Source organism: Mustela lutreola, chromosome 13 (assembly GCF_030435805.1).
Source record: "Mustela lutreola isolate mMusLut2 chromosome 13, mMusLut2.pri, whole genome shotgun sequence".
NCBI classification, from domain to species: Eukaryota; Metazoa; Chordata; class Mammalia; order Carnivora; family Mustelidae; genus Mustela; species Mustela lutreola.
The window spans coordinates 63,478,615-63,492,019 of NC_081302.1; the positions used below are offsets into that span (position 1 = coordinate 63,478,615).

General features: G+C 42.2%; 1 protein-coding gene across 3 annotated transcripts in view; it reads right to left on the reverse strand.

Moving 5' to 3' along the window:
* NEK5 (NIMA related kinase 5) overlaps positions 1–11,160 on the reverse strand; it is a 72,376-nt gene extending 61,216 nt beyond the window's left edge. For all 3 annotated transcript variants that reach the window (XM_059144067.1, XM_059144066.1, XM_059144069.1), the window contains exons 1-3: positions 11,069–11,160; positions 9,224–9,361; positions 2,360–2,456 (exon numbers count right to left, since the gene is read on the reverse strand). In XM_059144067.1, the coding sequence (XP_059000050.1) occupies positions 2,360–2,456; positions 9,224–9,340 (214 nt within the window). In that variant the 5' untranslated portion in view covers positions 9,341–9,361; positions 11,069–11,160. The remainder of the gene's footprint in view (positions 1–2,359; positions 2,457–9,223; positions 9,362–11,068) is intronic.
* Between the last annotated feature and the right edge of the window lie 2,245 nt (positions 11,161–13,405).

A 13,405-nucleotide genomic window follows, 5' to 3' on the forward strand; every position in this document is an offset into this window, starting at 1 on the left:
TGCCTCTCTGCCTACTTGTGATCTCTCTCTGTCAAATAAATAAATAAAATCTTAAAAAAAAAAAAAAAAGAAAGCAGACCCCTCATTCTTATGATCCTAGTAGATGAGTTCTGCCAACAATGTAAGTAAGCAGGGCAGGGAACTCTGCACCTCCATGGAGAGACCAGACCCAGCTGTGGGGCCCTGAGCAGAGTCACACCCAGACCTGTGATCTAGAGGGGTCAGGAAAGGATAAATGGGTGTTGGTTGGAGCCATTGAATTTGTGATGGTTTGTTACGGAGCAATAGAAAACAACAGTGCAGGAAGAGCTTCTGCCTCCTGTGTTCACCGATGAAACCCAGGACACACCCAGCATGTAAGAGGACTTGATAAATATTTATTGAAGGAATTTAAGTGGAATCAATTTACCTATAGGAAAATCTCACTACATGTCCTGTTTTTCATACATCGCGTCAAACTTATAAAAAGTTCATGCTTTCTACAGAGAAACATTTGCTGAACTAGAGCAATGGTTCTTCTGTTCTGAGACAAGCTGTTGAGAGTAAACAAAGCCTTTATCTTGATAAGCTCCAGGTTTCAAGTCCCGAAAACCTGACAGGCAAACCCAGGGCATCCCCATAGCTCTAACTTTCCTAAACACAGGGGCACTCAACTTCAAAAACAAAAAATAAAGCTGTTCTAAGAAAGTTTAAGCTTACAATATAAACAGACTCAGTGGAGGTCATTTATGTGGTCCAAATGACCTCTAATTTTATAATAGCACCTGTGTCCATGGTCCTCAAATGTCTATTTGGCATAAAGACATAGACTACTCTGTGAAAGGGGTCCAGTCCATGTAGTCACTCAACCACTGGGGATTAAGCACCTACTAAGCGCTGGATGTGGAGGATCAAGTGGTGACAGAAGAATTCTTAACACCACTATCCGAAAGGAATTTGGACTTAGTCCTCTAAACAGAGGCATGTGCACAAGGGCAGACGTGTTATGCATGCATGTTATGCATGCATGTTATGCAACCGCATGTTATGCGGTTCCCATTATGCGCCATAATGGGAACCGCAGTCTCGAAGAAGGCCTGAGCATGAGTAGACTTTAGCCAGACAGAGGGAGTCACAGCAACAACCCAAAGAATGAGGAAAAGAAAGATCGTCTTCTGGCTTTGTTAGGAATCCAAGAATGGGAAAGGAGGGCATTTTATTCAGTGGCTGCCCCTTAGAAGTTGTTCAAAAGAACTCGACTTCCTGCTCACGTCTACTGCTCCAGTCCCAGGAAGACCACACAAGAGCCCTGAGAACTCTCTTAAATACCCAGCAGTCAAAGAGGGCCATACAGAGAACTGCTCTGAACACAGTCATTTTAGTTTGTAAGGAACCAAGTGCTCTACACAGTGTGAAAGCTCAAAATAGAGTGGCTCTGCATATTTATCTCCTGATTTGTACACCCCCGAGGGCGCTTAAAGACATTGAAGACATTCCTGCTCCATTAACTACTTACAGCCTGGGAATCCAAGCTCCCAGCCCAATGCCAGGGGTTGGCAGGGGGATGCCCCGTGGTGAGCTGTGGGCAGACACAGTGCATCACAGCCTAAGATGCACCCGACCTACAGGAAACGTGTTTATGGCCTGTCTCTTCCCCCTAGAAGGTAAGCTCTGCCAGGACAGAAACTTCTGCCTGTTTTGCTGACTGTAGACGGAGGCAGAAGAGATGTTGTGTTCAGGCATGTTTTTCCCCGCGAGCGTGGCTGTTTGCTGTAAGAGGATCGGGGGCTCACCTGTTGCCCCAGCACATGCAAGAACTCTCAGAGGCAGAGTACACCGTCCCTGTCACCCCATGACCCGGGCTGGCTGCATGGCTGCTTTGCCAACAGGAATGGGAGCTCAGACAGAAAATGAGAAACAGGTCACATCCTAACAGGGCTCTGAGAGTGATCGCGTGGCAGGCTCCGTGTCTTGTCCCATCCTCTCGCTCAGCATGCTCCCTGTCTTGGCTGTTCCATCACCTGGACCCCAGACTGCAGACCCCACCCGCTCACAGCCAAGGTGTAATGTGAGAAATCTATGTGGATTACTGGGAGGCCACAACTTAGGGGTTCTTACTGTAGCAAAACCAATACACCAGCATTAACTATCGAGGCAACAAGAATTAAGGAGAGGGAAAAATTAAGCAAACTTAGAAGTTTTCTACAAAAACTCACTAGCAAGGAAATAAAGTCAGTGTCTCAAATTATGATTTAAGGAAATGGGAAAATGAGTCCCTTTAAAAAAATGAATCTATGCACAGTTCTCAAAAATCTTTTCTAGATGTCTATGGGCCTACACTATATTATTAAAGCACTTGAAGAATATTAGAAAGCCAAACCTTGAAACGAACTGAAGAAGGTTACAATGTTGGGATGCTTCATTCGGGCCAGAAGAATTACTTCTTTCTTTGAAGCTTCTTTTTCTTGGTTGGGCATCTAAATTACATTAAGAGACAGAGTATAAAGATACTATTATCTATATAGTATTATCTATAAAGTAATCTAAGTAGTTATCAATAATTTGTTTTCAAGAAGATGCTTTCTGCTATCATCTAAAATTCTCGAAGATTTCATTGGCTTCTAATGCCACTTCTGAAACTGATCGTTCAATGACAGGAAATGACATTCCTAGAATTAACAGCGTGATCTATAGTGAATCAATGGTTTGTCGGTGATAATTGTAAACAAGAAAATAAATATTTCTGGTGTAGGTCTGCTGTATTAAAGGTTCAGTTGCTTTGGTGGCAACTTGTTAATTACTTAGGCCTCTGAAGGAAACTTATTTTAATATTTATCTCTCAGCAACAAAGAAATTCCTTATAAAAAGGCAATGTTCCAGCAGCAACCATTGCTGAAAAGAAACACATGAAATTAAAAAAAAAAAAAAAAAGTCATATATCCCCTCAATCAGGCTGGTAAAATTCTGTAGTACGATTACTACATTTTTCATTTTCAAATAAAAATGGTCTCTTGAGACCTCATTTTGATTTGATGCATTTTCTTATTACTCGGCAGATCATCTACTGAAAGTATTTTTTGATTGTTTCGGTGCCAGTGGCAGTGGCCACACCTCGCTCTCACCCCTTCTTCCTCGTTCTTGACACTTTGCGATTGCCTGACTGGTCATCTCCACCTGACTTCTGGCCTGGCCGCACCCCCTTTCCAGCCCCAGCAGGTCACCTGCTCCTCTCCCCCGCTCCTTCTCTAATGGTCTTTAACACCAGCCCACGCGGTATGTGTGAGTTACCGTACTTCTCATCCTCACTGAGAGTTAAGCATTTTTTAAACATTAACGTTCTCAATCCCAACTTTACTGCCTCCTACCTATGTATCCTTCTGTAAATCATTTAAATCTCAGCTTCTGTCTCTTCCACCCCAATTTAAATGTAAAAACAGCTGCTCCATGTGAGTTTCAAAACACAAGTAACTGAATTACTCCTACGAGATTGACAGACTTGGCTACTCAACCACTTTAACTACTGTTTTTCAAAAGAACATTAGACACAAAACCAAAAGGCACACGTAGGTAGGTGACTGTATTTTTATAGCTAGGTACAAATACTGGCAATAGATGTGGCAAATATTTCAGTATCTATAATATGTAAGGAGTTCTGGCAAATTAACAAGGCAAAAAGGGCAAACCTGCTAATACAAATATGGCAAAATATTTTATGGGCAACTCATAAAAAAGAAAAGAAACAAAAATGAGAAACAGAAAAAAATATCCAACCCCACTCAATAATCTAAAGATCTAAATCTCCATCTTTCTCTGCCTGCCTCTCTGCCTGGTTGTGATCTCTCTCTCTCTGTGTAAAATAAATAAATAAATTTTTTAAAAAATTAAAGAACAAAGACTGAAATAAAATTTGATGCAATGTTTCACCTATGATATAAACAAAGACAAGTATGTTAATACCTAGGATTATCCAAAAAGCAGCAAACAGGCACACCTATACTTCTGGTATAGGTGTATAAATGTGGGGCGGAAGCAATTTTACAACATGAACTAAGAAACTTTAAATTGCTCCTGTTTTTGGCTTATTATCTCTTCTAGAAATTTATCGAAAGAAAATAATCAGAAATGTAACAAGTGTTTTCATATAAAACCTTCATTACCATGCTTTGTCATTAGTTTTTTAATTACTGTCATGAACAAGATGAAAGTGAAACTCCCCCTTGTCCTCCCCACCCATTCCATTAATTCCCATTCCTTAGGAGTAATTGCTGCTAATTGCTAAATATTTTTACTTAATGCACACAGAGGTAAACATGTGTACATAGTTTGTTTAATCAGAATAACTTAGGGGCGCCTGGATGGCTCAGTTAGTTAAGTGTCCAACTCTTGGTTTTGGCTCAGGTCATGATCTCATGGTTGTGGGATCGAGTCTGTGTCAGGCTCTGCGCTTAACAGGAAGGCTGCTTCAGATTCTCTCTCCCTCTTGCTCACTCTCCCTGTCTCTCTCTCAAATAAGTAAATAAATAAAATCTTTCAAAAAGTGACTTATATTCTTATTACATGGTATTTAATCATCCCTAAAAAATTAAACATAAATGTCTGAAAATAAAAAAATAGTTAAATCATGGTGTTTCTTTTTATGTATTTATTTATTTACTTGACAGAGATCACAAATAGGCAGAGAAGCAGGTAGAGTGGGGAGGGGGGGAGCAGGATCCCTGCTGAGCAGAGCAGAGAGCCTGTTGCAGGGCTCGATCCCAGGACCCTGGGGTCATGACCTGAACCAAAGGCAGAGGCTTAACCCACTGAGCCACCCAGGCGGCCCTGGTGTTTCTTAACCTGATGTCATATTATGCAGTCATCAAAAATCAAGGGAGGCAAAGTGTTATAGCAGAAAGAGCCAATAGAAGAGTGAGAGAGATCTGTTGGCTGTTGGGCATCATTGAGCAAATCACTTAACATCCTTGAGCCTCAGCTCTTTTATCTATACAATGAGCCACAAGATAGATCTTCAGGGCTGTTGCAAGAATTAAGTGAATTGATATATGTAAATCACGTAGGATGGCAGAGGTAAAATAGGCACTCAGTGCTTATCACCCAGTGGTAAGCATTATCTTTATTATTGGGAACATTTAATATTATTATATGAGACTATTTTTCTAAGTTTATTTACTTACTTTTTTTTAGTAATCTCTACACCCAATGTGGGGCTTGCACTCACAACCCCAAGATCAAGAGTCACATGCACTTCCAACTGAGCCAGCCAGGGGCCCCAAAGAACATTTTACTATATAAAAACACTGAATGACTTGAGAAAATATTCATGACATACTGCTAAGTACAAAAAGATGCTATAGAAGAGTATATCTATCATGGCACCTATCATGCCAGTATCTTATAAAGTATTTATACATTAAAAATAGCCTGGAGGGGCGCCTGGGTGGCTCAGTCGTTAAGTGTCTGCCTTCAGCTTAGGTCATGATCCCAGGATCTTGGGATCGAGCCCCACGTCGGTCTCCCTGCTCAGTGGGAAGCCTGCGTCTCCCTCTCCCACTGCCCTGCCTTGTATTCCCTCTCTCACTGTCTCTGTCAAATAAAGAAATAAAATCTTAAAAAAAAAAAAAATAGCCTGGAGAAAAATGTACCATAATGTTTAAAGAGGGAGGTTACAAGTGATTGCATTTTCCTTTAAATGGCCTTATTTTGCCCTTCAGTTCTTTTCAAAAATTTGTGTAATGAACACTTTCATTTTTAATCAAGAAAGTATACAACACATTTTGGAGGCAAGAATCAAAAGAATAGGGGCGGCTGGCTGGCTCCATTGCTAGAGCACACAACTCTTGATCTCAGGGTTGGGAGTTCAAGGCCCACACTAGGGGAAGAGCTTACTTAAAAAAAAAAAAAAAAAGAATCAAAAGAATATACTTGATAACAGTAGGATGATGAGAGAGAAAATAGTAGCTTGGTACTATTATAGTAGCTTGGTACCTGTAAGAAATAAGCCATAAGCCATTCAGGTTCTTGTATTTAGAGTTTACAGCATGGAGAGACACTGGTGATGTGAGGAAATGTAGATTTCTCTAGATAAGAAGTAATGAAAAACTACATTAGGGTAGAAAGGAAGAAAGAAGCAATACCTATTAATACTGGGACACCGGCCTTGCCAGGCAAATTTAATAATATAAAGAGATATGGGAAAGCAAGAAGAACAAGGCCTAATATGACATTCTCCTTAGTGATGGCCCGGAGGCCAGGGCAGTTCATGAGAAAATGGATGAAAAAAATCAGTGCTATATTAGAAAAATATGGTTGACTTTTTATTATGTATACTAAGCATGGGAGAGATACTATCAAGTGAATTAATATATATCCTTATAGAAAATTCACCTCCCCAATACTTTCTTCTTTCCTTAGAATTAAAATGGTGTTGTAATTCCTAAGTATGTACCATCTTAACAACAGAGCTAGAAGGCCTGAAAGTGTCTAGCCACTGAATTATTTATAATTATAAAAATGTATTGACTACCTACAGGGACAAAGCATCATTAGGCGCTGTGTGGAAGGCCAAGACAAATAAGGTAGGCATTCTGCACGCACAGCACACACGGTTTAGTAAGGGGAGAAGGGACAGACACACACACACAAAACAAAGCCCATCAGAGAAGAGGACAATCAGTACCATAGCAGCAGGACAGGTAAAAAGCTATGCATTTACACAGAGAGAGATTACTTCAAGTGGGAAGGTCCTGGAAGGTCTCCTGGAGCTCGGCCCCAAGCAAGTAGGGTCTTAATGCTTGGAAACGCACAGGCAAAGACCTTCTTGAAAAAAGAGCCCCATGGGCGAGCACAGAGACAGCTGGGTATGTGGAGGGGAAGCTAGAAATGGAATTTGGGAAAACAAACCAGAGAGAGTGTGAAAACTAATCCAAAGAGCAAAACAATATAAAAGTACAAGGCAAAAATTACTCACAATCCCACATTCCACCTACATAACAACAATCAAGTACATCTTCCTTTTATGTATGTGACTACATGCATGGGTATCTATATTCTTGGAGAAAGAGAATACATATTTTTACCAAGAGTACTTCATTCTACATACACTGTTTTCTCAATTAGCAGAAGCTGTGACATTTCTCACGTCAACACTTCACCTGCAACATGATTTCTAAGAGCTGCTTCCTTTTTTATAAATGAAGTAACCAATCCCCTACTGTTCGACACTTAAGTTGCTTTCTGACTGTACATCTCCAGGTATTTCCTTGGAGTACACTCCCAAAAGTAGATCCTGGGATGTGTACTTTTTTCTCTATCTTTTTCAAAACAAAGATAGCTTTTTCTGCCTACACAAATAATACAGTTCAGGGGCGTCTGAGTGGCTCAGTCGGTTAAGCATCTGCCTTTAGCTCAGGTCATGATCTCAGGGTCCTGGGATCAAGCCCCACGTTGGGCTCCCTGCTCAGTGGGGAGTGTGCTTCTCTATCCCTCTGTGATCTCTCTCGTTTTCATTCTCCCTCAAATAAATAAATAAAAATGAAAAAAAAATACAAAAAGAGGATTAATAATTTAAAAAAAAGAATATATGCTTCATATTAAAAATTTTGAAAATGCAGAGGAGTACTAGAGATGAAATCCTATCACTCAGCAATAATCACAGTTAGTGTGCATGTGTATGTGCATGTATGTGTGTGGGTACTATTAACATCACACACACACATACATATATAACTTTTGGTGGCCTGATTTTTTTTCATCCTTACAACTGTGGACCTATAATGCAAATAGGGCATGGATCCTTCTTTTTTTTTTTTTGGCATGGATCCTTCTAAGGTTTTAAGGTTTTAATACATACTAATGAATTCCCTTCAGAGTGATACCAATCTACCTTCCCATCATCAGAGGAAGAGTCCCCACTTCCCCACTTTTATATTCTTTATCTTTCCCAAATGTATAAGCAAAAAGTTGTATGTATTGATATATATTTCTTACTTTACTCATGAGTTTGAAGTTTTTGTATGATGACGTCTTTGGTTATGGGTTTTTCCTTTTTATTCATTTATAAAAGGCTAGCACTTTTTTGTTAATACTTGCAAATATTTTGGCATTCTGTCAACTTCCTTTCAATTTATTCGTGGTGTTTTTTTGTCATTCAGAAGTTTTATGTTTTTATGTACTCAAAAGTGACAATGCATCCAGTCATCTTTCCTGATGACTTCTGTCCTAGTGAAGGTCTGGGGACACGGATGGAGCATTATCAAAAATTTTCTACATGGAAGCCGGAGCCTTGGCAAAGATACTGAAGCAGCCCAGGGCATTGACCAAACAAATAAAACAAACTCAGAGAAGAGAAGGAGCCAACAGTATGTGGCAAGTAATCGGACATGGAGGGAGACAAGACTCATAGGTGATCCCATGGTTTTGAGCCTGGATCTCACAAGGACACTAATGCCATGAACACAGTGCAACACAGAGCAGATAAAATGCAGAACCGGGGGCTGGGAGGGACCAGGGCTGGAGAGAGTTTTAAGAGTGGTCTGCTTACTGGGAAAGACAAGAGTGAGGTGACTGCCCAGAGAAAGAGAAGAGAGTTGGCAAAGAACAGATGCTGGGGGACATCTACGGAGTGAGAGGGCAGACAGACCTGAGAGAGAGCAGCCAGATAAACAAAGGCAAGCAAACAGAACAATGTCGAGGAAAGAAGCTCTGAGAGTGCATTAGAATAATAGGACACTAGTAGTAGGATGCCACAGGGCCACAAGAAAGGACCTATACTGGTGAATAAAGCATTCTCTCCAAAGCTAACCATCTACACCTGAGCTTTAGTGTAAGTTTGGGAAGGTCTTTTGTTTTCCTTTGCAACATTAAAAAACTGTGGTAAAATATATAGAACATAAAATAAATACCATTTTAACCATTTTTAACTGTACAGTTCAGGGGCATTAAGTACACTCACGCTGTGCAACTTGTCAAGTAGATTTTACACACATTTTGGGTTTTTTTTTTTAACTAAAGGGATTTTTTCAAAGATTTTATTTTTAAATAATCTCTACACTCATTGTGTTCCAGTTTCACAGATGCTTAACCGACTGAGCCACCCAGGTGCCCCTGGTCAACTGAGGCTTAATGTTCATACTATAAACTCAAAGGAGCCAAAAAAAAAAAAAATGACTTTCTTTTTCATACTAAATTAAAAGCCAACTGAATATATTACTGAAAATGAACAGGAATGTGAACTTCTTCACTTTACCTTCGCAAAATCGACCTCTTTAATAACACGGTACTTGCCATCTGATTTCCCGTTAGCCAAGAATGCTTTCCCGAAGGCACCTTCCCCAATGACCTTAATCACATCATAATTATCCATGGTGTCAACGCACGGTGGTTCCTGAAATCAGAGCACTGAAATTTTATTGCACATCTTTCATAAACGTGAACAAAGTCACACAACCGACCACTGCAGTGTAAAGGAACTTCTTTTGGTAAAACTTTCCTACCAACCTCACCAAGACAAAGTCAAATAACTTTCCTTGGGATGGCAGGCAACAATGAAGGGGAAACATTTTTTCTTGGTGTAATCTGAGCTCCGACTCCGTTTTGATAACTGTAGTGTTGTGATCCTGGGGAAGTCACTTCATCCCTCAAAACCTCACTCTCCTAATTACTAAAATGGAAATAACAATACCTGGTTTTGCAAGATTGTTCTGAGAATCTAAGATACAACACCCGGGGGTCTTGGCTCCCCTGTAAAGGGGGAATGTCCTTAATACTCGTGCGGTTTTACAGTTCGGCCCTTCTCAACGGGGACTTGCTGCCCCCTAGGGGACATTTGGGGGATTTGCGGAGGTTTTTCTGTTCCTTGCAGAGAAGCGAAAAGCACTATGGCATTTAGAAGTGGTTGGGGACTGGAATACTAATATCCTGAGATGCGAGGCACGGTCCTGAAAATAAAGAAGTATCCCGCGGGCCTACAACCCTAGCAAGTCCCCACACACTTTCATGTGCATGGAAAAATCTATTTATAACGATCTGCAGCTAGCACCAAACTGCATTTTACATGTAAATACAGAATATTTTTTTTTGCAGTTTTACTGAACACTGAATTTTCGAGGAAAGCAAACGCATGTAAATCAAGGCTTGGTTGTACTTTGTTGTGTTTGGAATATTACCAAGAATTGTGCACCGGTTTGGAAAATCACGCCCCCGCTGGCTGAGCTGCTCAAGGTAGCCTTAGCCGAGTGGAGACCTAACAGTGGGCGGCCGTCAAGGTGAGGTGCCTCCTAGCCCAGGCGCGGGCCCTTGGCTACTTTCCTTCTTCTTCGACTGTGGTCGTACCAAGCATTTGCAGACTGAAATGCAAACTTTATTATAAACCGTTTCCTTGTATTTCCTCTTTACACCACAATTAGGACATCATGCCCACTTTTTTTGTTGTTGTTAGAGAGAGAGAGAGATACAGAGCCACAAGCACAGGCAGACAGAGTGGCAGGCTAGAGGCAAAGGGAGAAGCAGACTCCCTGCCGAGCAAGGAGCCCGATGTGGGACTCGATTCCAGGACGCTGGGATCATGATTTGAGCCGAAGGCAGCCGCTTAACCATCTGAGCCACCCAGGCGTCCCATCATGCCCACTTTTAAAACTTGCGTGAGCAGGCCGGTCAGGTTTTCGATCATTTGTGTCATGGTAGGAAAGGGGACAACTAGGTGGCATGGGTCTGGGAACCAGCTCCGCTGCCAGGGGAGGTCGGAGACACCCGAGGACCTGGTTTTAAGGGAGGCGGCTGCGGAATTGGAACACGAGGACTCCAGCCCAGGAGCTCCGGCGGCACCAGGGGGTGGAAGCCCCCAGCTCTCGGGACAAGCCTTCTACCTTAGGAGCACTCGGCGAGGCGGCCGCCGGCTGGGCTGCAGAGCTGGCTCCCGCGCCAGAGCTCGGTGTGTAGCGCGTTGCCACGGAGACCAACGCGGCCCGGGACTTCGGGAAGTTCCCGTCCAGCCCCTGTCTACCCTTCGGGGGCTCGGTCCCTTTTCCCGCGGCTCCCGGAGCCCAGGGGGCAGCTCGGGGGCAGGATCCCGGGCGACCGGCCCGCAGCATACCTGTTGAGCCGGCTCCGCCGGGCGGGAAACTTCCTTGCGGGGGAATCTGGGTTCCCCCGCGCGCTGCGGTTCGGGGCTGCAGGGGTGGAGCCGCGCGGCGGAAGAGGGGCGGGGCGCTGGCGGAGAGAGGACTGGTCCGCACCGTCCTCCCCGAAGCGCGGTCCGAGGCCAGGGAGTTTGGAAACCCGGCCGCGTCACCTTCTGCTGTCTTGGGTCGGGACTCCGGTGCCTCTCACTCCACCAGCACAGCGCTCCCGTTTGTCGCCACACGGCGTACCAGACGCTTTGCAGAAATTACCTCTGTTCTTTGCAACAACCCAGCAAAGCAGCGGTCATCCAGTTTTCTAAATGAACTAAATTGAGACAGGGAGAGTTTTTCGTGCAAGGCTCAAATACTATCAAGAGACGGACAAACACTGGTCTCCACTTGGCGGCCTTACCAAACTGGCCGCAACCCAGTGGTCTGCAAACAGGCACCACCCACCGCCGATCCCCGCCCCCGCCTTCCCATTCCCCATTTGCGAAGGCACATCAAGCTGCTGTCTAAAACGTTCCATTACATGTCTAAATAGTTGAAAAGGATGTAATTTCCAGCAATTATAAATACTGACACGAGTAAAACATATCCAAAGTAATCTAAAAACCACGGTAATTTGAAACCAACCATCATTCTCTTTTTAAGTAAGCTCTTCTTTTGAGAATCACAAAGTTTACATCATTCCTTTCTCTCCTTGAACTATCCCTATAGCTAATGTCTTTCTGCTTCAAAGTTTTATTGATCACTATCATATAAGTGGAAATTAATTTACATTTCCTGATCATAGGCTTTCTTTCATTCTTGATTGAATTATTAACAGTACCAGTAGGTACGGAATTGGTAAAAAAAAAAAAAAAAAAAAAAAAAAAAAAAAAAAAAAAAGAAATGAATCACATTGATAAATAATCATTAAACATAAAAAGTAAAATTGTATTGGAAATTTATCACTTAAAGATGTCAATGGGCTTTTTTCCCCCTCCCAATTAGTATCCACTAGATGAATGCTCACTTTTTGCTGGAATAGACAAGGTTCAAAAATTATTCTCTTGCTTTTCTTTCTTTCTCCTTCTTTCTTTTCTTTCTTTCATCCTTTCTTTCAAGCCATTAAGTACTGGGAAAACTCATTCAGTTAAATAAATAGAAATTGGAATTTTTGTTAAAAGTGTCCCTTGGGGAACGCCTGGGTGGCTAGGTGGGTTAAACCTCTGCCTTTGGCTCAGGTCGTGGTCTCAGGGTCCTGAGATTGAGCCCCACATCAGGCTCTCTGCTCAGCAGAGAGCCTGCTTCCCCTCTCTCTCTCTGCCTGCCTCTCTGCCTCCTTGTGATCTCTCTCTGTCAAAAAAATAAAATCTTTTTTTAAAAAAAGTGTCCCTCAATTCTTGCCTGGTTTTAAGTCAAGAATCATAATAATCTATCACTAAAACTGGCTCCTAATCATCCATTAAATATCCTGAAATGTTATTAAAAGCAAAATTCTGCAAGCCAACTGACTTGTGAAATGATGTCATCCAATCAAGACTCATTGAGTCTCTCAATAACTATACATAATTCCAAGTTCCCTTTGTTTGGTGGTTTGGAAATATTTATCCCCGGGGGCAATGCTAAAGTTTGATATGACTTAGAGGTACAGAATACAGTATTTATGGAAGTTGGGTATCTGGAACTATCCTTAAAACTATCCCCACTAAAAGAGAGTGGTTTAAAAAAAAAAAAAAAGGCAGGGGGAACCTAATCTAGGTAACTCTGGAAAATGGTGTTTTGATTGGAATTGTAAGGCTAGAGGCACTAGAACAGTACATGAACTCTGTACTCTAGTTAGGAAATTTGTTTCTCACAGGAGTATGGGTTGATAATTTGGAAACATATGTATCCTAGTGTTGAGCAGTCTAGTAGATAATGGATGGCTGAAGCCAGGTTTCTCACTGTCAGAAGAGAAGCTAGAAAGCAAGGAGGGGAAGGCTAGAATGAACCCTGTAGTACTAGATCAGAGTTCAAGACATCAGTATGAGCTCACCCTCGGCTCAACACACAAAGAGATGGAGAGACACAGAAATGACTATAGCTGTGTGGATGTGCACAGGATAGCAAACATATATGGCTCTCCTCACTCTGTCCGCTAAGAGGGCCTAGAAGCATTGACAGCCCAGCTCCTGGTTTCCAAACCGATGAAAGAAGCCAAGGCTCCTTGGAGAAATGGCTGATTCTGGAGCTGCAACAGAGAAAGCTAAAGATGCGTCTGGACCATCTTCTTGTAGTACCAGGAAGGAAGGAGGTTCTCAAAACACAAAAGAATGAGGGCA